We start from the raw sequence: 23,194 nt of genomic DNA, 5'->3' as shown, positions 1-23,194 counted from the left end.
GCCATAGATTAGCCTAAGACAAGGTTCGCGACATTGGTTCAATATGCCCATAGAGTTGCCTTGAGGTTGCTGTCCCAATTAATTCATGATCCAAAAACCATTTTTGTCAATACTTGATTAGAATCTTATTGGTCAACTCTACTTGGCTGTTTTCCTAAGGTTAATATGGGATTGACTTGTAGTGGGGATGATTAGGAATGTGGAGAGAAAATGCTCTATCACATCCTTAACAAATTGGGTCCCTCTATTTTCCAAGTATTTTTACTAGGAAACCAAATTAGGATATGACCTATCACCATAGGAACTTGATCATCATTCTTCCGTGTTGCTCTTGCCTTCACCCACTTTGTCATATAGTTTGTCACAACTATGATATAATGTCCTTAGAGATATTCACAATGAGACGGATTGGTCCCATGAAATCACTTCTCCATTTTTCAAAAGGTTGACATGCTAGGACTAGCACTAGCTCCATTTTTTCCTTCTTATTGGGTATCTTCATGCATTTGTACTCATCATAATGCTTGAGAAATCATGTTGCATTCTCAAATACGATTAGCCACCAAAGTTATGACTATAGTATCTTTTGAGCCGTGATGGTGGTATCAAAGTGTCCTCAAACTATTCCTCCATGTGCTTCTTGCAATAATTTCTTAATACTTTCTTTGTATATTGATTTTGAATCTATCATAATCTATCTTGATCAATCTTCAAATCAATTCATCATAAGATTGATCTCCTTATGTAGTCATGTGTGATTTTGACTAAGTGAGGTACACAAGCAAGGTATTCATTCCTCACCATGCCATCCCATTCAAGCACATAATCCTCTTATTATGTGACATGGTGAGAATTCAAGCACATTAGGCGAGTGAATTTTGTCATTGGTACTAGCAACAACAAAACCAAAATGTTGACTTTAATGAGAGATCAATGGTGGGACATTGGATGTCACTCTTATTCTTTCAAGGGTTCCAACTCTTCCACAACTCAGCTACCTCTCACTTAATTGGCTTGTATTCTAGCTCCAAACCATTAAGCTTCTCTTCACACTTCCTATGTGAGTGAGAAAGTAGGAGATTTGATGTTTTAGTAGAAAACTAGACTTACCATCCTTTGTGATAATCTAAGATCTTGAGGCGCATAGGTGGTCTTGCAATTCGAGTGTACACTCCTTGAGTCATAGATCCAACTCCTTTGCATCCATATCAGAAAGCTCCATCACCCAAAATAAGATAGAGAAGAAGAAGGAGAAGAAGAGGACAAAGAAGAGATTCTCCTTAAGTGGTCCCTCATTCTCTCTCTCAATCTCTCCCTCATACAAGACCATGCTCACACACACACACACACTCTCTCTCTCTCTCTCTCTCTCTCTCTCTCTCTCTCTCTCTAAAGTAATGATGTGCAATAAATTTAGACAAAAAGGTAGAAGAGTAGAAGCTCCAAAGTTTGCATACATAAGAATGAGCTCTCTATTTAATTTTACATGCTATATACATTGGGGTTAGGGTTAAGGTTTCCCACTTAAATTAGGAAGCTCAACCCTTTTCCACTAGGCTTGTGGATTGATCATTTTCCTTTTGTATGTACTTTGGCTTTTGTGGATATGGCAATGTGTGCTTTTTACTAGCATGAATGAAGCTCTCGTATTATTTAGGGAAAAGTATGCATGGTAGTTGGGAAGCACAAATATAGGCACTATTTAGGAGCACGTTGAGAAATTGTAATGTTTGAAGTTATTGTAGGATCTTGCTTGCTTTTTGTTAGAAATATAAGATGTTGGGAGGAGATTTATTCCAGGAAATGATGATTGCATGGATACGTGATCATATGGGTCATCTAGCAAAGTTGGACTCTAAGAACTCTATAAGCTATAAGAGGAAACTCAAGGGAAGGCAATTTGTGGCAATTTTGGGTATTACACAAGAGTTGTTTGTTAGTTGAGGACATCCAAGGGCAAATAGCTCTTAAAAATATATCATGGAAACTTGCTTTTAAAATTGTAAAACAGCATGTCTCTTAGAGCATGTGACCAAGGGTTATGAGATGGATAACAAATGAAATAATTAAACCTTAAGAGGGTAATAATGGGCTAAAATGGACGTCTTAGTTAATGGCTTACGTGGAGGCTAGCATTGATATAGGTAAATGTGGCATGATGGCACCTAAAGATTGTGTGAGTTGGAGGAGTAGATGACAACTTACAAGGCTAGATATAAAAACCCATAGAAGAGCTTCGTCTTTGATCTTGTAGGAGCAACTCCTTTTCTAGTAGAATTGCTTTACACTTGGTTTTGATATTTTGTGCAAGTAGTTCATGTATTGGATTGTTTGTGTGCTGAATTGTGAGTCCAAACAATACATGTGGAAGCTCTATTCTTTGGGATTATACATGAAGCTAGAACCCAATATGAACATTTCTTCGTAAATAGGATAATTTAATCTAATATAGAGATTTTCCTCCTTGGAATGGAATTTTTGATATTTTTTCATGTTAAATTTTGGTGCATGGATGTTACATAACTCATTATTGAATAACAATAGCATTTTCTTGTGGGCTTCCTCAACATACAATTTGTAAAAGAAAAATTACTCTATATCTAGTTCTTACATTAGCACCAATCCTCTCTACAGTAGTACTATTTGGGTGCATGTGTATTGAGATCATCTCTTGAAATTCTTTGACAAAGTGGACTCTTGTTTTAGAGTTTCCTTCTCAAATTAGAGAGGTTATAGTACTTGAAGACATCTATGGAAATTCTATGGTTCCTAAAGAAGACTTTGCTTTGTAAAAAATTCACATTATGTTTCTTGTTTGTAAGAAGGTTTTGTATATGCAAAGTAAGAAGCTACTTGCAATGCAATAAGGAATATTGAAATCTTCTAAGGAAAAGTTTTGGGTGCTACTCAAAAATTTGTGTGGTTTTGGCTAATACTTGGGTCTCATTTTTTACAGAAAATACTAGTATACAAAAGGGAAAGCAATTGTAGAGGGGTAAGTTGAAGTGCTTTGCCCATCAAATGTTTTAGGTCAATAGTTGTGGGCCTTTCGAACGTAACTCTAGGTGATATTACAAGTTGTATCAGCTCTCATTGAGCATTTACAAAAAGATAATGTTCTCTCATTCAGAAGTAATAGATGGGATCAAATTGCAAATACACCTTACAGATGAGTGTTTCTAAGTTAATGTAATGAACTTTGTAAAAATTCTCTCTTCCCAAAAATAATGTTGGCACTTTGACTAGACCTTTTCCACTTTGGTTTTGCTTTATTGTCTTCATTGCCTCTTAAGGTTAGTACTAACGCCCAATACACTTAGAGTTACTGACTACAACTTTAAATTAATATAATTAGCCCAAACCTCAGATAGAGAGGAATGCAATCATTAGCCCATCCACCAAAACTGAAACAAAAATAAAAGAAGCCAAACAATGGATGATAAAAGTTTGATAGAATACACCTTGTTTCATTCATTGATTAGAAGAGAACTCTAAACATTATATATGTTGAGTCCAAGTAGCATAAAGAAATCCTTTATCAAAGATGCATGTTTGAATGAGAAAAAACAACAACAAATTAAGCATCAACAGAAAATAGAATCAATGATGTTAAAAATAAAACCTTTATCTACTATTCAAAGGCATGAGTAGCATGCCAAAATACTTAGAAATAACTTGCATGTAGGGCATGTGTAGCATAGAACAATAGAATAGGATGATTTATCAAACACGTATGAATGCACATTGTGGCTAAATTGACGAGCTTGTTGCATGCATTGCACATTGAATAATATTCTCTTTTTATTGCAGGTGACATGTATGCACATTGAGAAAAATATAATAAGGAATGCATGCATTTTTAATACTAAATGCTCAAGTGCAAAAATCAAGGTGCATGAGTGTGTTCTCACATGGATCTCATTAGTTGAAAAAAATACGTAAAAATTTTGTGGCATGCATAAGGGAATGAAAAAGATGAGAATTCCTATTACATGCACATCACATAGAACACATTTAAATCTTGACACATGCATCATGGAAGGACAATGAAGAAGGCACAGTTTTTTGCTTTATGTAGTTTCTCAATTTGAAGGCAATAATCATAGAGAACTTGTGATAGTAATTGGATGTATGGCCTTCTTCATTGAAGGCAAGGGACACTTGAAATTGAAGGTAATGACATAGCAAAACATCTAACATCAAATGGATTAATAGTCTTCTTCATTGAAGGCAATTGACATGGATGTCAAGAGCTCTAATTATTTGAATTGTTACTTGCAATGGACATATAAAACATCAACATCCTAACACATGCATTGTGGAAGGACAATGAAGATAGTGGGATTTCCATTGCATGCAACATCTAATTTGAAACTACAAAAAAGAGAATATTTGCATCTTTTTGTGGCATACATGCATGTAAGGATAGAGAAGATCAAATGATTCATGTTGCATGCATTTCATTCATTTTGGAGGCACATATCATGGAAGGACAATGAAGAAGGGTGATTCCTATTGCTTGAAACACCTTATTAGAAACTATAGATGATAGAATATCTATAGCTTTAGGATAGCATGCATGATTGAAGGAATAAAGAAGAAGAAGTGATTTGTGTTGCACGTGGTTCATTCACTGTCAAGGCACACAAAGGAAAGTGCATACCACAAATGATTGCTATTAGATAGAAAGAATGTGCCTAGGTGACTACCTGTTTGGAAGTAGAATGAATAGAAGATAGACCTTCGAGATTGTGGGATGGACAAGAATCACCATTTTAATGGCTCCTCAATGGTGAAGCCTTCTTGTTTGCACATGCAAGGTAGCAACCATTAATGGTGAGATTGAAGGGAGTTGCACAAGGAATGGTGCTTGGATAGCCATGATGATGCTTTCTTATGAAGCATACTAGGAGCGAATGAAATTTCACCATTGTGATGACTTGCACGAGAGGTGAAACAAAGGAGGGAGAAAGAGGGGGGTAGCTAAGCCTCAAGACTATCTCCCACAAGGTCATAAAGACCCTGGAGATTTGGGATCTACATAAAAATTTGCATCCAACACATGCAATCAATCACGTGTGTCGGATGCAATTTGTTTGTTGATCCCAAAAAGTAGTAGTAGCAATTGATTATGTGTGTTGGATGCAAATTTGGCCATAGACCCCAACTCTTGAGGATCTTTATGACCCTTTGGGAGATAATCCTAAGGCTAATTGAGGGCAGGGACTTACAGAAACCCTATTGTCGTTGTGTGTGAGTAGGTGGTCCACTACCACCTTGTGTGACTTGGCTCTAACAAGCCCTTTGATTTTGTTGTGTGCTTGTCACTTCAAAGTCCCCCCTTCCCCCTCGTAAGGGCTTTGCAGCTATACCAGGGTGTTGCTGCTAGAGACACCTTTATAGGGAGTAGTAGTGACTCGGAGCCCTACTTGGTTTCCACTCTACATGTGATTCCCTATACCCAGTGGTGAAACCTCACATGTGTGGTGTCACGAGGGTGTAGTCCTGGGATGTGCCTATGTTGTACCATTTCTTTCCTTGAATAATACAAGAGTATACCTTGCTCTCACATATCGTGTTACTTTCTATGTCGTGTTTAGTGGGTGATTGAGTGCAGGTGCATTACACTTGGTATCAGAGCAACTCTTGCTTACAGTGAAGGAGTGCTCACGAAAATAGGAGAGAAGATCCAATGCCTTGAAATCGTGTCATGATGCCTCACGTCGCAACACCCCATGTCGCATCGCCCCCCTTCGTGATGTTCCTCGGCACAACAACCCCTGATATAGTGACCCCAACATAAGTCATCATGTGAAGACATGACATGGCTTCTGCATGACACAACCACCATCCGAAGGCAAAACACAGCTTTTCCGCATTGACAACACCAAAGCTGAGGTGTGGCTTCGCACAACAATGTGGAGGACAACGGAGAGAATGCACCCATCTCAGTGATTGAAGAGAGAAAGAAGAGCCAAGGTCAAGAATGGGGAGAAGCTCAGTAAGAAAAGGTAGGCAAACTAGAGAGAGAGGGCATGCCAAGTTTATTGGACATAATCTGGAGGAATATGCAAATGAAAAAAGAAGAAGAGGAAAAGAGAAGAAAGTTTGAAGTAGATTAGGGTTATAGAGAGTGGGTGATACAACAACATGAAGAAGAGAAGAGACACAAACTACAATAAGAGGTGGATAGATTGATAGATAGGTTAGGCAGGGCGGAAACATTTGGAAGAGCTCAAGATACAAAGAAAGACAAGGAGAAGGAAGCTAAAGTAGGAAGCAAGAAGAAGGACAAGAGGCAAAACAATAAGGAGGAAGAGGAGAGTGAGAGTTCAGAAGACGACTATGGCAAGCTCACGATGCCCTGACCCACCAAGTACAAAGGAGAGAGAGATAAGTTGATTTTTAAGAAATGGATTGCAAAGGTAGATAGGTACTTGAAGTACGCTAGAATCATTGAAGATAGGAAGGGAGAAGTGGCAACTATCCAGGAGGACGCTGTTAGCTAGTATCTACTGGAATAGGAGCAACGACACATTGTCTTTTCATGGAAAGAACTTCAAGAGAAACTAAAAGACTAGTTCATCCTGGAGATGGAAAAATTCAAAGTTAGAGAGGAATGGAGAAATCTCAAGCAAACACAAGGAAAGATGAAAGAGTATGCTAACAAGTATAGGCAATGGATGTTGCAACTACCCAACATGGACATAGACACAAAGTTACATGGATTTCTATTGAGCATGCAAGAGTGGGCCAAGAGAGACATTGAAAGACAAGAACCAACTAGTTTAGCAGAGGCCATGAGGATAGCTGAAAGACTAATTGACCTAAAAGGGAGGATGACAGCCCAAGGGAGTCAAACTAGATTCAACACCAACCTTACCACACCAACTCTTGGATCTCGAGACTCAATCCCCCTAAAGGCCCATCTCAAAGATTTGGGGTTAAATCTTAGGAATAATCTCAACCATGTCACAATTAGCCTTGGTACCAAGAGCAACTGTTGCACGGTGGGGAGACAAACACTACAAACCAACCCCTAGTGCATCTTATGGGTCTGCAGGATCAAATACATCCTGGTGGAGACCCCAAGCCTCAACCATAAGGGTTAGATATTTCAAGTGTGGGGGACCCCACTATCAAAATGGATGCCCCATGGAAGACACAACCTTAACAAGCGGGTCCAAGGTAACAACAGCAAATGCTTATGAAGGAGAGGAGCCACAACCCTTGCACATCCAAGAAATCCTTAGTGAAAGTGAAGATAGCCTAGACCACCCAAGAGCAGGGACACTTAGTGCATATCCCCAATGCATGGCGGCTCGGGTAGCAGTAGTACATCACTTATACCTCAAGGAAAGAGTGAGTGAAGGGAATCAAGCAATCATTGTAGACATAGGAGCCACTCACAACTTTATCATACTAGATTGTGCAGCTAAACATGGACTCAAACTGTTTAAGGCCCCAGAAGAATTAACAGTGAACTTTGCACAAGGAGAAGTAAATGAGGTCAAGCAAATCTTTGCAATACAAGTGTAAGCATGCAAATGGAAGGCCAGCATCAACTTTCTAGTCATACCCACTAATGACTTTGAAGTCATTCTAGGCTTGGACTTCTATGACAAATATGTCATTGCAATGTTTGGAAAATGAGTTAATAAAATGATGTTGGATATACTGGATATGCAGGTAAATGGAAGGCCATACTCAACTTTCTAGTCATACCCATGGACGGTTTTGAAGTCATTCTAGGCCTAGAGTTGTATGACAAATATGTCATTGCAATGTTTGAAAAAGAAGTTAATAAAATGATGCTAGATATGCAAGGAGAGGGCGTAAGAGTACCATGTGAAAGAGTGCAACTCCCAAGCCAAACATCAATCAAAGTGCAAATGAAGGAGAGCAAGCCTAGAGTCTCATGCCAAACTACGAAGTTAGCACCTAATAAACTAGGAGCACTAGTCCAAGTAACACCTTAGCAAGTTACGAGTATTTGGCCTCACATCATGACATGCAGTGTCAAATAAGTAGAGAAATCAATGAAGTAGGCAAACATGGTATATTTATGCATGATTCGACCTACAGAGCAAGAGATCGCTAAGAAGCCCAAACCACAAGTTGGCAACAAAGAAGTGGAACTGATACATGAGGAATATGTGGATGTGATGCCAATAGAACTACCCAAAGGCCTACCCACCAAAAGAGAGGTAGACCATAAGATTGAGCTAATCCCAAGGGCAGCAGTCCCACCAGCTAGAGCCCCATACTATATGAATCACATCAAACTCATGGAGTTGAAGAAACACTTACATGAATTGGAAGAACAAGGATTATCTGACCCAGAAAGTTCCCTTTCATTGCCCTAGCATTGTTTGTCAAGAAGAAGGATGGAGGGCTTCGATTATGTGTAGATTATAGGGCTCTTAATAATATCACCATCAAGAATAAGTATCCATGTCCTTGGTTGAAGACTTATTAGATAGACTATACGGAGCTAGACATTTTAACCGTATAGATCTTAGGTTAGGGTACCATCAAATCCATATAGTGGAAGAAGATATTCCCAAAACAGCCTTTTGTACCCATTATGGAAGCTTCGAGTGGCTCGTCCTAGGGTTTGGATTCAGCAATGACCAAGTACATTTTGTGGCCTAATGGATGGAGTATTCCGGCCCAAGATAGATGTATTAGACTTGTTTAACTTGCCAACTAGTGAAAGCACCACGTTCCAAGCCAGTAGGTTTACTTCAACCAATGCCAATACCTAGCCGACTATGGGATGCCATTAGCATGGATTTTATTGTGTGGAACTCCCAAAATCCCATGGTTATACCATTATCTTTGTCATGGTGGACTATTTTTCCAAACAAGCCCGCTTTATACCTACCAAGCCAACATTGAATGCCAAGGAGGTAGCCCACCTTTAACACATGTCTTCAAGTTATATAGACTACCCTTAGCCATTGTATCAGGTAGAGATGGTCAATTTATGAGTGACATATGGAAGGAACTCTTTAAGACTCCGGAATTACAGTTGAGATTCTCATCATCCTTCTACCCTAAGACAAATAGGCAAACAGAAAGAGTGAACCAAGGCATTGAATAGTGTCTCAAGAGCTATGCCAAGGTGGACCAAAAAGATTAGGCCTTGTATCTTGATGTATCAGAGTTTCACTATAATAGCTCAATTCACTCACTCACCTATGACATAGTCCCTCGCTGTGCCTCTGGCTTATCTTGTACATACTCTCTTGCAATGAATATGAGCTCTAGCTCTCAAGATGGGCCATTCTACAAACTCATGTGCTCTCTTTGAGTTCTCTTGTGCGTGCCATGTCGTGTTGAGTGCATTCCATGTTGTGTTGAGTTGGTGACGTTGCAATGTAGTCTGGCGGGTCTAGTGCTCTTTTGGAGCCTGGACGGGGTTGTGGGAGTGCCTTGTGTGGGATTTTGAGGGCTGGACCATCACAACACCTATATAGGGAGTAGTAGTCACTTTGAGCCCTATTTGGTTTCTACTCTACGTGTGATTCCTTCTACCCAGTGGTGAACCCTCACATATGCGGCGTTACGAGGGTGTAGTCTTGGGATGTGCCTATGTTGTACTGATTCTTTCATTGAATAATACGAGAGTATACCTTGCTCTCACATATCATGTTACCTTTGTGCGGTGTTTTGATTGAGTGTAGGTGAATTACCCAACAAAAAAGTAATAAATAATAATAATTACTCTCTTAATCACAACGTGATCCCTGAAGTTTTGCTGATAGAAGAGGAGAGAGCCAATTGGCAATGCGGTGAGCTCTGAAGTTGAAGATGGTGGGCGAAGCGGCTGCTCCTGCAGGTCCAGGGAACCGTGCGTTTGCTGTGGATCCCAATTTGCCAAGATGGCTATGTCAGATGTGCAGGCACCCTCTCTGCGTCACAGGGGCAGAATCTCTCGTTGACAGAATTGCGGCAGATCAACAGCCGTCATCAAGAGGTAATATTTGACTGCCCTTTGGGTTTTCTGACTTTGCGTGTCCAATGCGCAACTTGACTGGAAGACAGCATCATGGTTCTTTGGTAGCTTTTAGTATTGTCTTTCTGGGGTACTTGGCAGCATCCACTAATGTATACTTGTTGCGCTCAATGCTCTTGGTTGGCTCAGTTTTTAAAATCTTGAGAATCGAGATTGTTCTTCTTCTGCACAGAAAGAGGTTGCCATGGGACATTTTGCAGCATCACCAATACATACTTGTTGCACTCAGTTCTCATGATCATCAGAGAGGACTTAATTGGATCGGTTTTTTACTCTTGAGTTTGTTCTGCATCTGCTCAGAAAGAGGTTGCCATGGGACATTAGCAGCATTCACTAGTACGCACTTGTTGTACTAACACTTATGAGAATTAGAGACGGCAAGTTTTGCTCATATCTGGCAGCATCTAGTAATGGATACTTGTTGTACTGCATGCTAATGAGCATTAGAGAAGATCAATTGGCTCAATTTTTAACTCTTGAGATTGTTCTGCTTCTGCACAGAAAGTGGTTGCCCTGGGACATTTGGCAGCACCCTAATACACGGTTTTTTTTCACTAACACTCATGAGCATTAGAGAAGCAATTTTTCTAATTCCTACTTTTGTACAGGACCTCTTGCTTCTGTTCATGGCGGCTCCAGCGAGCTGGGAGCTAGTCGAATGGACCACTCCTTTGTTGTGCTTCACAAACAGAGGAATCAAAACCCTGCTTTTCCCCCTCCTAGACCTCGCTCTAATCCCCTTATGCCACTGTCAAATACTGGAGTTCTGGCAGCACAACATCCATCAACCATTTTGGAAAGAGCACCTTTTACAGCCAACACAGTTGGAGAAAATCCTGGTGGAAGGGCCTTGGATGAGTCATTTGTAGTTCTCCCTTCAGCAGCTGCTTCTATGTACCGGGCAGAGGGTGGTGGTACCAATACCTCAGCATCTGCAGCAGTGATGAATAATCAACAGAGTGCTAATGCAAGTTTCAATGCCAATATAAATGTTCTCACTCATGTTTTTGACATTGTTTCTTCACAAACACAGGTGAGGAAATATGTATCATTTTCCATACAATTGTTTTATCATGCAGTCAAAAGTTATGCATGCATTGTTCTTTGACCAGGATGCAGAGAGTAGCCCTATTGTGCTAATAGTGTGTAATAACATGATTAATAATTAATCTGCTCTCATCTATTCTGGTACCATGCCTTTGTAGTTATATTGTGTGCACTCATAGCACTTGAATATCACACAGAAACATGTAAAGTCAGTATTCACTGAATTCTAACATTGCACTTCTCAAAATGTTATTTGATGGTAGTACACCTCAAATAGGTTCTAGATCGGGTGCTCTTAGGAGAGTTAGTTATTTCTATATGGTCTTTTTGGGTTTGTCTGCTAACTCCTAAGCTTTATTTCATTGACATGATAAGATAAAAGAGGGGAAGAAATAAAAGAAGAGGAAACTAAAGTTTGAGGTTTTATTTTCTTGGCTGCATGGCTTTAAGTTGCTCCCGTTCGTGATCCTTTCTTGTGGATTCCAATGTGGCAATTTGTAAAAAAATTCCTCTCTTCTGTCAAAGGTAGAGTGTTGCTGATCAGAAGTTCATAGATGGTCATATCACAATAATGATGCACAATAACAAGACAAAGGGTGAGCAGGAGCATCCATTTTTCTCACTCTACCTACCGTTCCCAGCTCCTTAGCTACCAGAAGGTGGGCTCAACTTGAGAAAAGAGCAAAAATGAAAGTCTGTCTTCAAGACTCATACTCTTGGGTGTTTCCTTGATTCCTCTCCTGAACAGCTATTGAGTGATAAGAGGAAGATCAAGGCCGAGAAGTTTCGCAGGTGGAGGATGTGGCGAGTTTGATAGAAGATTTTGAGGTTTGAACTTCTTTGAATGTGGCACCTCTTCTCAATATAGGCAAGATCTTGGGGCAGCCTTGGCTCTGTGACCACATGGGCTCGGTAGATCCTTTATTACATGTGGGATGAGACTTGGGAGGTGGTCTGGTCATAGGGGATGAGATTTGGTGAGTTGTGTACCTTGCACAGCACAGCTGCACCCTTGGCAGTTTGGGCTCAGCTGGTGGCAGTTATTTCTGAACTCAAGGTGAAGAGGGCAGTTTGGGAGGGCTTTAGAGCTTGCATCAGAATTTATATATCTAACATTGACTATATTATTGTGAAAAAAAAGCCAACAAGTTATACTATAAGTAGACATCCAAGAAGTTTAGTCCGATGCTCATATTTTTGAAATATTCATCAAATCAGCAATCCACTAAGCCAATTTTCTAAGCCTAACTTCAAAGCCTTTCATAGCATATAATTGGGATACAAAGAGGTAGACACACTCCCCTTTACCAAAGCATGGAGAGTTGGGAAGGAATGACAAAAGTACACACTTATACTAAGTCTCCAGAATGAGACAACAACGATGGCTTTCATGAAGAAAAGGATCATAGTACTCTCAAGGGTGTGAAGATATGGTAGGGTTTGCATTGAGAAAATATAGAATGTATGAATGTGATTGAAACACAATAGCTCAAACAATAATGCAATAAATGCAAACCCTAAATGCAAACACAAGATGCAAAACACAAAAACACAAACACAAACATAGAAGAAAGAGAACTTTGTAAGTGAATGAATCAATGTTGTAAATCAAGGAGAGAATGTATAGAATACTCATGTGAGTGTGCGCAACAGAAAGAAAACATGAACATAGAGACAAAGAAACAGAGAGAGGCTAAAGAAAAGAAGAAAGAAATTTGCATTGAACAAGGAACAAATGCTGAATACAGAAGGAGGATTGATGAATCTATGCATGCAGCCCATAGTGTTAGCAAGGGCACTAGATTGGACTGATGATGACGGCAACAGTGGAGACGGAGGAAGATGATGGAGTTGGAGTGTGCACTTGGTAAGGAAAAATGAAGATGATCTGCCTAGTGAGTGGGGGGACTATATATAGCCAACTACCCAAAAAATTGGTCGACGTGCACCTTGGGCCCTAAAATGGGCTGACCAGCAATAAATGCTGGAAAAAGATGTTTGGAGATAGAAAAAAAATGCCAAGGTGGTTGGATATTGTTTGGCAGTAACCTCGGACTTGGCATTAATTTGTTAGCAGTCATGTGTGTCTTGTGTGGCCATCTCTTGTGTGTGAGCTCAATTTTAAGTCAGACGAGGACATTAGGAGCTATGACATTGTTTTTGTCTATTATTTTATGTGCTTTAGGCACTTTAGATGGAGGGCAAATCAACGGATCTCTTTTTGGGCACTTTAGGTTGTCCTTGGCTTCCATATTTTGGACTTGGCCACTTTATTACCAATTATGGCCCTAGTTTGCCTATATATAGGCGGCTTGCCCTCTCATTCTCGTTATCCATTATTGATCCTTTGTGATTAGCCAGCCCTCCTTATTCTCTCATCTCCCTACTACTATCTAGTGCCCACATTGATGTGTAGAGTTGCGTGTTGGGGCTGACTTTTGCAGCCTTGTACCTTCAGCCATTGCAGTCACATTGTTTCTTCTCTCACTTGTGTTCTCTCTCTGTCTTCTCTCGATGTTTACTTTCCTTTCCATTGTGCACTCTCACATGGTATTAGACCCATGCATGGGAACCGGAGTTTCTTTGAAGAGGAGTAACTTGTCCGCCACTTGAGTCAGCTGGGTGCCATCCCAATAGGGCTGCAGATTTGTGATCAAGTCCAGCACCTTGTGTTTTGGATCAGGGCACATCATATCAACCAAGGCGGCATGGGCTCTCGATGCTTTATTCCTCGGCTCTTCAACACTCTTGGTCTCAATTTTCTTGGTGTCCTACAGCAACTTGCAATTGCCATTGTTTTCATTATTTTCTCCTCTTTTTCTTGGGCAATTGAGGTGTATCCTTTAAAGACTCAGGACCTTGAACTAGGTCAACCATTGATGTGCTTGGTTGGGCCTCAGCATTCTCTTTTTCTAGTGTGTCCTCATGGGACATAGTCGTGGGGCCTGCTGAACAACCTTGCTAGGTTGTGAGAGTACAACTAAGTCTAGCTCTTCAGCTAATCCCCCTCTGTTTAGCCCCTCATCCAATTGCATTGGTAGTTTCTCCTAGTCAGGTTGGTGTTTGCTCTAGACTCTTGTCCTTACCCATTGAAACATGCATGTTCTGAAGTAGTTGGGAACTTTGCATTTACAGCAGGGCGTTGTTCTTCTTTGCTAGACGACTTTATTTCTGCTGGACAGGCCCTTGTTTGTGCGTAGTCAGCTCTCTGCACAATTACATTTTGCGGTACAGAACCTCCCACTTATTTGGGTGCATTATATCAGGCTGGAGGATCTGATTTTCAGGTGAACAGACCACCATCATATCTGCGTTTTTGGTGCAGGCATGTCCTGCAGGTTCTTGTTCTATCTACTGGCTGTTTTGCCCTATAGTATACCTGCGTTTTCAGTAGGATTCTCTGGATCAGCTCTACTACAATCTGTGTTTTGGATCAGGGCTGTTTCTCCACTACAGGGCAGCTTCACCACAAGCTGGGCGGCCTGTTTCTAAGAGGCCTAAACTTGATTTGTTGCTGCGATACAATTTGGGCTGGGTCTTTCTAACTTGGGCAACCTTTTACATGTGCTGGGTGGTTTGAGACCAGTGTTCTTTCTGTCTCTTATTGGCTGGTCACTTGCGTGGGACTCTGATCAGTCCTGTACCTTTACATAGGGTGTATCGCCCTTTGCATATATGCATTTAGCCGACCAGCCTTTCTACCTGGCCTTGTGTGCTCCTTTCAGTATTGGATACTCCTCGTCTACATTGCCTACGTCAATCTTCTTCCGTACAATGGCCCAACGGACCCTGATTACTCCATGAACATGTCTTATTGGTTGGATTCATCCTAGTGGTCGCATCTTTTTTTGTTTTCTTGTAGGTACTTATTGAAGGACATCTATGACTCACATGTATGCTTTGGAGGATTGTGTGGGTCGGGACCATTCAGAACCACCCTATCACTCTTTCCCTCTATATTCTTCATGGGGCTTCCAGTCCCCGATCGGCATTGATGGCATCTCTTGAGCAGGTGCTGGTCCTATCCTCTATCCATATCCAAGAAGTTGGATAGGATGAACTACCCTGTCGCTCATGCTGAATGGAGTGTCTCTTGGACACCTATACCTTTGGGATTTTGTTATTGTCCTTATACCTTGACCTTCCATGGATCCCTATGATGGTGTGACTTCAGAATTGGCAGCTTTATTGGATTGATTGAATGCTAGAGCCTGCTATTTTCTCTTTTTGAGTTGTACAGATTTTGTGCTCACGCATGTAAGTCATATCTGTGCCATCGCAAAGGTTTGGAAGAGATTTGCATTTCTCTATCGGATCCAGACATTTGGGTATTGATCATCTCTCGAGTTGAAGCTATGATAGCTTTCTGTCCACAGATTCTCCTATGATGAGGGATCACATTTGTAAGGTGGAGGAGATTCGGGATAAGCTTACATCCCTTGGTTCGAACATTTCTTGAGAGGACCTAGTTGTGAGACACCTCTCACATCTTCCGTCTTTGACATATGATGTGTTCTACACTAGTTTTCTCACTTCTCATAGTTGGGAGACTTATCTCTTGGGAGGAGCTAGTTCCATTGGTGCTTGAATAGGATGCGCATCATAGCGAGACAGATTCTGGTGGAGCTTGTACATGTGGTCGTGCTTATGTGGCTTAATCTATAGGTATAGGACAAGCCAAGTGGAAGAAAGGGAAGAGGAAGGAGTCGAAGTCATTTTTTGACTCTAATACAGCTTTTGTGGGGTAGGGTCAAGGATATCCCACATGTCCTCATTGTGGGAAGATCTTACACCCCAAGAAGAAGTGCTAGAGAAAATATCCTCACTTTGTTTGATAGTGAAGGGTGGATCTACATTAGAGTCTCTATCTACCTCTACTTTATCACCAACTATTACCATTGAGTCTGTGTTTCTACACATTCATCAGGTGAAGGAGCCTTCTTCGACTATTTTGCCTTTTGAGTAGCCTTGGCTCATTGACAATGGTCCATTGAGTCTTTTGAATTCACGAGGTGCTTTGTTGCAGGATCTCTGTCTGTTGGAGGGTATCATCATTTGTGCTATTTCTTTGGTGCCTATTAGTGGTATTGACACCTTGCCTCTATTCTCCGCTTGCTCATTGAGCTCCGTTTTTGAGGCCCTACATGTTTCGAACTTCGTATTCCATTTTCTTTCAGTTTATGGCCTTACTAGACTTAGGACCCACATTGTCATCCCCGAGTTGGTTGTATTTGTTGAGTATTCTTCTACAAGAGCTGCTCTTGTGACGGGTTGGCAAGAGGGGGCTATATATGCTCCATTTCTCTTCCATTGTGCAAGGACCTCCAAGGGAGATTTCTATAGCCACACTTGTTCTCGATTGTGCACCATTTACTCCATAGTTTCCATCCATCCCCACCATCTCCTTTGATGGTTCCCTTGTACCTCCCATTCTTTTTAGAGGGGGATGATATTGATGATGTAGCTCTGGATTTCTTGGCCCTTTGTGTTTCAGAGAGGACTTTCCAAGATTGTGAGGAGTTTCTTTAGGGATTTCAATCTACCTTGGGCCTTTTTTTCATGCGGCGATCTCTTTTCTTTGTTATCAAGTCACCATCCCCTTTTGCTTGGCCCTTGGTCCCTATTGTTTCTATTCGGTTTATGGCACCTTCGCTATTGTCTCATAGTTGGGTTAGAGGCTTAGCTCACCCATCTCCAATTGGAGTTTTTAGGAGCGATTCATTCAAGGCCTCTATGTTTCCATTGGCATTTGGTGGTCTTTCATTTGATCGGCTTTTTCTTTGGAGAGGGGATCTTGCTCCTTGGTTGGCATTCTTCATTGACGGTGTCGTGATCTTGTGCGCCCACCACTGTGAAGCCACTTTGGAGTGTTCTAATGATAGTCATCTGTGGTCGGCAGAAAATGGATGCCTTTCAGTTCCGTTTGATGCCATGCTTAATGGCGGCTGCTTTATAGAATCCAGAACACAACATATTGATTTCTCTCAGAGTGGTATTTCAGTGGAGGCAATGCATGTCGTGGATGAGTTTAGCAGGACAGGTATATTACCTTGTCTTGAACCCAAAGAGTTCATTGAGATACTGGCTTTTTCAAACAGGAACTTCCTGGCATCCTTTAGGACACTGTTTGGAGATGGATTGCTTGTGAGACAGTTGATGAAGTCTCCTTTTCTTTGACTTTACAGGAAGTTGAGCTTCAGATTAAACAATTCTTTAATCTCTCTCTTGCCTCAGTGCTTGTTATCACCTATGTTGACAAGGATAATGATATCATCAGTTTAGGTGATGATAAAGACTTGGTAGATGCTTTCTTTATTCAGAACCTGAATCCATTGAGCTTGAAAGTGCAAGTGCACGAGGAGAAATCATAGCCAGCTCGAGATATTACTTCATGGAATGCATTTATTACTGGTCACGCTGAACATTGCCAAGGGGGGCAAGTGCTGAACTGTTTTTTAAAACAGGCTAATTTTGGAGGGGAAGAGGGAAAAAACAGCCTCTTAGAGCTGCTTTTTGGGGAAGGGAGGAAGCGTGTGTTTCTTTTGGGGGAGGATTCGTTGATCCAAGAGAGAGGGAGATCAGAGAAAAATGGAGGATGGTGTGTGTGCATCTGAAGCCTTGCTTTTTATCAGAATTTCCATGTCTAGGAAGATTTTTGTCAGCAATTGATAGAGCTTGTCCTTGTCAAAGTATCAGACAGACACTGAAGCTAGAGTATTGTGGGGTATCAAAGCTTGATGGAATAAAGGATCGGATCATCTTCAGCGATTGGAATCATGATGGCATCATATTTTCAAGCACGAAGGTGGCAGTGAAGTAAGGAAGACGGAAGCTTGAGCAAGAGGAGTCCATCAAGGGCCGTGTAGGATGTAGCCGAGCATGCACTCATAACCCTCTTCCTCATTGCTGATACAGTCCAAGCCATGGCTACGGCCAAAGTCCACGTAGTTGAAGTCCTGCAGGTTATGGTCATAGTGCTACATCATCGGCTGCTGAATCAGAGGAGTTTCAATCAGCGTTTTGCAGTTGATAGCTAGTGCATGGCTGATATTATTGGAATTGAAGAAGGGAAAGAATAGCAGACTCTGAACAGAAATCTTGCCAGGAAGCCTGTGCCCAATTGAAGGAAGGAAAAGAACTTTGCTTTTAGCAAACAAGAAGACATCCTCTACGCCAGCGAGAAGACAAAGCTGTAAGCTGAAGTCTGAAGATCAGAGAAAAAGAAGCAGCAGCTGCCATGAGCTCGAGAGGGTGGAGGACTACAATGGAAGAAGCTAGGCAAGAAGCAAAAGAAAAAAAAACAGGCCGATATCTCACTGGATTTATACGAGGACTGGGAACACAATAAGGTGTAATGCCAAGTGGAGACATTGGCGCAGGACTAAGCTCGGGCTGTAGATGGGGTTTATGCTGGAGCATACACTTGAGGGCTTGGATTCTAGGCTTTTGATGAGCATGCAGGACCAATTGATGCGAATTCGACTAATTTTTAGTCAGCCTTTGGAGTTTCGCGAGGCATTTCATTCATTACCCATCAGAAGGCAGTATATTTGCATTCGTCTCTTGGCTTTCACAGCGCTTTTGCAGTCAAATCCAGATCATGAAGACTTGAAAGCTTTCTTTGTCAATGAACCAGAGTTTGTCAATGAATTAGTTGCATTACTCCAGTAAAAAAAAACACTGTTCCAGAAGATATCCGGATGTTAGCTGTACTGGCATTGACTGCACAAGCCCAAGATCGACCTCACCAATCAAATGTGTTGGCTGTTGTTAGTGCTGGTGGCCATAGGGGTATTTTACCAATTGTGCAGAAGGCTGTTGCCTCATTGACAAATGAGACAGGAACTTGCTTTATTTCATTTGCAGATGCTCTCTTGTCTCTTGTGACTGTTCTGGTTTCATTCTCTTCAGGTTGAGCAGCATTACGGGAGGCAGGTCTAATATCCACATTGTTAAAATTTTGAAAGATACCAAGCTACAACATGTTGATCTTGTAACATCGGTTGTCCATATTGACTAGAAAAAGCATGTAAGAAGGAGGCATCAACTAGGCAGTAGTTTTTTATGCAACCTTTGGGACAAGGAACTTCAGAAACATGGAAGTCCAAACATTGTCATGGCACTTATGGGGAATAAAACAGATTTGAATGCTTCAAGAGTTGTTGCAATAAAAAAGGCTTCAAGTTGAAGCACTATAATCGTGTGACTGTAGTGGACTGCTATGATATGTGCATTGAAGTCAAAGAGTCGGATCGAGCATCATGGAGTGTGAGCACAACTCTGAATTGTGTTGAGAATTTGTTCCGAGCATTGTGTAGCCAGACGAATTCGAATTTGGGTAAACAACTTTTGTAATTCAATAAATCATATCGTTTTGAGTTCTTTGAGTGTTTGCTTACTTTCTGCTTGCGATCTTGAGTAAACAGAGGCCCGGCGCCTTCCGGCAATCAACCCGCGAGACCAGAATCCTAGATCCGTCTCACAACGGACTTCATTGACATTGGCACTCTTCCTGCCGCTCTCGGATATGCATCTCCTTTGGCTTTCCACCACATCCACGATCTAAGAGGGGGTGTGAAACGAACCTTCCTCCTCGGATAGGGTGGTAAATAACCTAATTTAGCACTAATTACAACAAGTATAAAATTCACATAAACTGAAAATGCACACTTTACCACTTTAGTCTTGGACATTGGACACCTTGTTGGCCCAAAATTGGTGCTCCTTGTGGTATTTCTTTATCTTATTTTGCAAATGGAAGGAGTACAACTAAGATCCTTTGATCTCCTCGGCTAATCCAAGTGCCTCTTGCTGTCAAAACTAACCAGCAAGCCTCCAAACCAATTTGCCCCTTGGTTTGCTTGGGAATTGGCCTTCACCACTTTAATCTTGGACATTGGACACTGTGTTGGCCCCAAAATTGGTGCCCCTTGCGGTATTTCTTTATCTTATTTTGCAAATGGAAGGAGCACAACTAAGATCCTTTGATCTCCTCCGCTAATCCAAGTGCTTCTTGTTGTCAAAACTGACCGACAAGCCTCCAAACCAATTTGCCCTTGGTTTGCTTGGGGATTGGTCTTCACCTTGCTTCTTGAAAGTTAAATTCAGTCCCAAATCTGATATTGGGTGGGTGGCCTCTTGAATCTCCCTGAAATTCCTCAATTTCGAGTACTAGAATTCAAGTCCTAGGCCCTTCATTTTGAGCATGCATCTCGAGGTGACTGTCAAAACCCTAATTTTTGCTGTAAATTAGGATTTACAATACAGATTGACTGGAATCTCTTCCTCTAATGGCTTAAACTGTTGAAAAATATAGAGATAACTTGAGAAAAGGGTGGGGGATGACAGAGAATGCTATATAGAGAGAAATTTCAGAGTTTCATTGCAAGAAATACTGAAAAACTACTGCTGCCCTGCTCAAATAGCTATGGAAGTTGTCATCTACAACTTAGGACCACCAAAAAGACTGTTGCTCCCTCCTATATGCTGTCACCTGTACGAGAAGGATCTTGGCTGCTATCATCTACTCCTAGAGGGCTCCAAATTGCTGTCATATGCTGTAGAACTGATCTGGTGGTTGTAAATCATATGAGCAACCTCTCCTTGCTCTCTAATAGTCTCCTTCTCTCTCACAATGGTTGAAATAGACTCCACCAGCCCCAGAAACGTTTTTTTCACTTGCATGGGTAAGTTTTGCCAAGTGGTAGCCTTCTAATATCATTTTTCAGCATTTTTAGCTTATTAAATTATTTTTTAAAAATTAATTTAGTAATTATTTTAATGCTCAAAAATTGAATTTTACCAGTCAATAATTAAATTGGCTAGGCCAATTTGTCTTCCAAGTATCCTTGAGTAGTTATTAGCCCTTAGATTGCCATTCATTAATTAATTAATGCTAAGTCTCTAATGTCACCATCCACATTAGTGGCCAATAAATTGGTCTAGGTCAAAATTTGACATCGAGTATCACCTAGTACTTGTCAAGTATAACTTATTACAACTTTTGCCTTTGACACCCGCTGTATCCTTGGGGTCCTTGACCTGTTACCATGAAATAACTACCATGTGCATCACATGTGCTAAACAACCTTGCACATTTGATTAATATCTTAATCAAATGTTATTGGCAAGATTATAGCATCTCAAAAATACTTTCCCGTGACAGGGTGTTAGCAGTCATGTGTGGTCATCTGTTGTATGTGATTCTCAATCTAAGTTAAAGGAGACATTAGGAGCTTTGACATTGCTTTTTTCTGTCATTTTATGTGCTTTAGGTACTTTAGATGGAGGGCACATTAGTGCATTTCTTTTTGGGCAACTTGAGGCTATCCTAGGTGCCCATATTTTGGACTTGACAACTTAAGGTTATCTTGGGTGCCCATATTTTGGACCTGGCCACTTTATTACCAGTTGTGGCCCCGGTTTTGCCTACATATAGGTAGTGTATTTGCTCACTCTATTATCCATCATCAATCCTTTGTGATTAGGTAGTTCTCATTCTCTCATCCCCTTGCTACCATCTGTCACTTGCATTGACGCCTAGAGCTACATGTTGGGGTGGATTGTTGCAGCCTTATACCTTCAGCCATTGTAGTCACATTATTCCTTCTCTCACCTACATTCTCTCTTTGTCTCCCCTCCTTGTTTACTTTCCTTTCCATTGTACACTCTCACATAATTAACTAATTAATGCCAATATCCTAGTGTCACCACTGACACTTATTGGTGGCTAATTAAATGTTCTAGGCCAAATTCCGACACTAGATACCCACTAGTACCTGCTATGCATAACTTGTTACAACTTTAGTCTTTGGCACCAACTGATATCTGGGGGTCCTAGGTCCCACATTGTAAAATAACTAACTTGCACCTCAGACTTGCACATTTGATTAACTCTCTAAGCAAATCATCAAAATTTACGACCTCGTGATAGACCTCCCCGTTGAAATCCTTGCAATCATTGATTGCATTGCAATGTGCCAATACAGAACATACTGCATTGGAATTTTCCAAAAGTCATCATAGTGAAAACAACATTGGTTAGTGTTGCTTAACTATGCTAATGTGTGCCAAAAACCCATATAACGTATCTCTCATTAGTATATCTGAACTGTTCGAGCCAAATAACCATAGCAAAGTTGGAACTAAGTATAAACCATGGCTGAACTTTCAATGGCATTTATAAACCACACTGCTGTCCACAAAACCAACTGAATACCACCGACAATTGATGATCATCCCCCACTGAAAGCCAATGATTGATTAACAATTTGTGATAGTCATATACTGATGCGATTGTATAATTCCTGAGCTGCAGTGAAGACCATACCAATCTGCATACCAAATTGTAGTGACTAATACACTAAATAGTGGCCTCATGGCAGACATACCATCGTGGATGCATCTTGAATACATTCGAGATCCACTATACATGAGAGCTGTCCATTGGAGGATTGGAAGTGTTGAACTTGATCGAGCTCGATCCAAAGTTGGTTCTAAATAAAAAGCCTTGAGGTAAATGGGCTTCATTTATATAAAACTTCCACCCTATGATCCGATATCAACTTGGGCATATTTATGTTGTTGTTGATACACTTAGTTCTCAACCCCATAGCCCTACTCCATTACAACACACACTTGCTTTTGATAAGATTAAAAATGTCTATTTAAATCACATTTTTGTTGTAGAAATCCAAGCTTTTGACTTTATGATCTCTATTTATCCATTTGATAATGACTTCAGTAATGTATGGTAACACTTGTAGAATGCAAAAACTACTATTTCTAATGATTGCACATACATACATGCATTTTTGTATTATCAAAGCAAGTTGTGTGTGACTGCACATATTAGGGTTACAGCTGTTGCAGAAATGCACACACAATGTTACATGGGACATCGAGGAATCTAATCTATACTAGCTTTGTATAAATAACATTTTTATTGGCTAGATTTAAAGCATGATATTGCTAAGTATGTATTTGAATGCAACTCATTAAATGCCATCATGACAAACCTCATGGTTTACTTATGCCTTTAGCTATACCTAATGCACCAAGAGAACATATCTCTATGGATTTTGCAACTGGTTTTCTTGCTACATCTTCCCATAACAGAATGTTTTG

At 40.7% G+C, this 23,194-nt stretch overlaps 1 protein-coding gene across 1 annotated transcript in view; it reads left to right on the top strand.

The window, feature by feature from the left end:
- Positions 1-9,736: 9,736 nt before the first annotated feature.
- The window catches only part of ATG6 (AUTOPHAGY 6), a 48,214-nt gene continuing 34,756 nt past the window's right edge, over positions 9,737-23,194 (top strand). The window contains exons 1-2 of the mRNA XM_087686276.1: positions 9,737-9,982; positions 10,630-11,054. Coding sequence (XP_087542402.1) covers positions 9,817-9,982; positions 10,630-11,054 — 591 coding nt within the window. The 5' untranslated portion in view covers positions 9,737-9,816. The remainder of the gene's footprint in view (positions 9,983-10,629; positions 11,055-23,194) is intronic.

Source organism: Lygodium microphyllum, chromosome 10 (genome assembly GCF_053477565.2).
Source record: "Lygodium microphyllum isolate KBCC chromosome 10, Lygodium_microphyllum_v1.1.10, whole genome shotgun sequence".
Classification (NCBI taxonomy): Eukaryota; Viridiplantae; Streptophyta; class Polypodiopsida; order Schizaeales; family Lygodiaceae; genus Lygodium; species Lygodium microphyllum.
Note: the sequence above shows the minus strand (reverse complement) of the source record. Positions and strands in the feature narration are given on the sequence as shown.